Source organism: Octopus bimaculoides, chromosome 1, assembly GCF_001194135.2.
Source record: "Octopus bimaculoides isolate UCB-OBI-ISO-001 chromosome 1, ASM119413v2, whole genome shotgun sequence".
NCBI classification, from domain to species: domain Eukaryota; kingdom Metazoa; phylum Mollusca; class Cephalopoda; order Octopoda; family Octopodidae; genus Octopus; species Octopus bimaculoides.
The window spans coordinates 181,483,717-181,484,228 of record NC_068981.1 but is presented as its reverse complement, the minus strand read 5'-3'; the positions used below and the strand labels follow the sequence as shown (position 1 = coordinate 181,484,228).

Below are 512 nucleotides of genomic sequence, written 5' to 3'. Positions count from 1 at the left end.
ACACACACACACACACACACACACACACACACACACACACACACACACACACATACATACATACACACACACGCATACACATACACACAAAAAAAAATAGACGTAAAAATGAAAGGGAAAAAAAACAAACAAACTGTTTTATCACTTACCTTGGAAGCCATACTGATGCAGAGATGCTATAAAACGTACTACTGCCGACTTAAAGAACAGAGACGATTGAGGTCCTGCTGCAGCTGAAAGTAAAGTGAAACACAGGCTAGCAGGCAGCGGTTCTGGGAACCAGTTGCGCTGACGTCAGAGTGTCGGGGGTGTATGGGTTAGGGTAAGCTTGCTCCACCTTGCTTACTACCCGAGAAGAGATAATGTTAAAGAAATAACATATACAAAATTACAGCATATATGTTCACGGGTTACCTATAACAACTTTTGCTTTGTTTTCTTTCTTTTGTTCATCTTCTGCTCTCTCTCTCTCTCTCTCTCTCTCTCTCTCTCTCTCTCTCTCTCTCTCTCTC

The 512-nt window shown here is 42.0% G+C and overlaps 1 protein-coding gene across 1 annotated transcript in view; it reads right to left on the bottom strand.

Annotated features, from left to right (window-relative positions):
* LOC106871716 (myophilin) overlaps nt 1-363 on the bottom strand; it is a 36,420-nt gene extending 36,057 nt beyond the window's left edge. Inside the window, exon 1 of the mRNA XM_052972447.1 lies at nt 150-363. Coding sequence (XP_052828407.1) covers nt 150-161 — 12 coding nt within the window. The 5' untranslated portion in view covers nt 162-363. The remainder of the gene's footprint in view (nt 1-149) is intronic.
* Nucleotides 364-512: the final 149 nt, after the last annotated feature.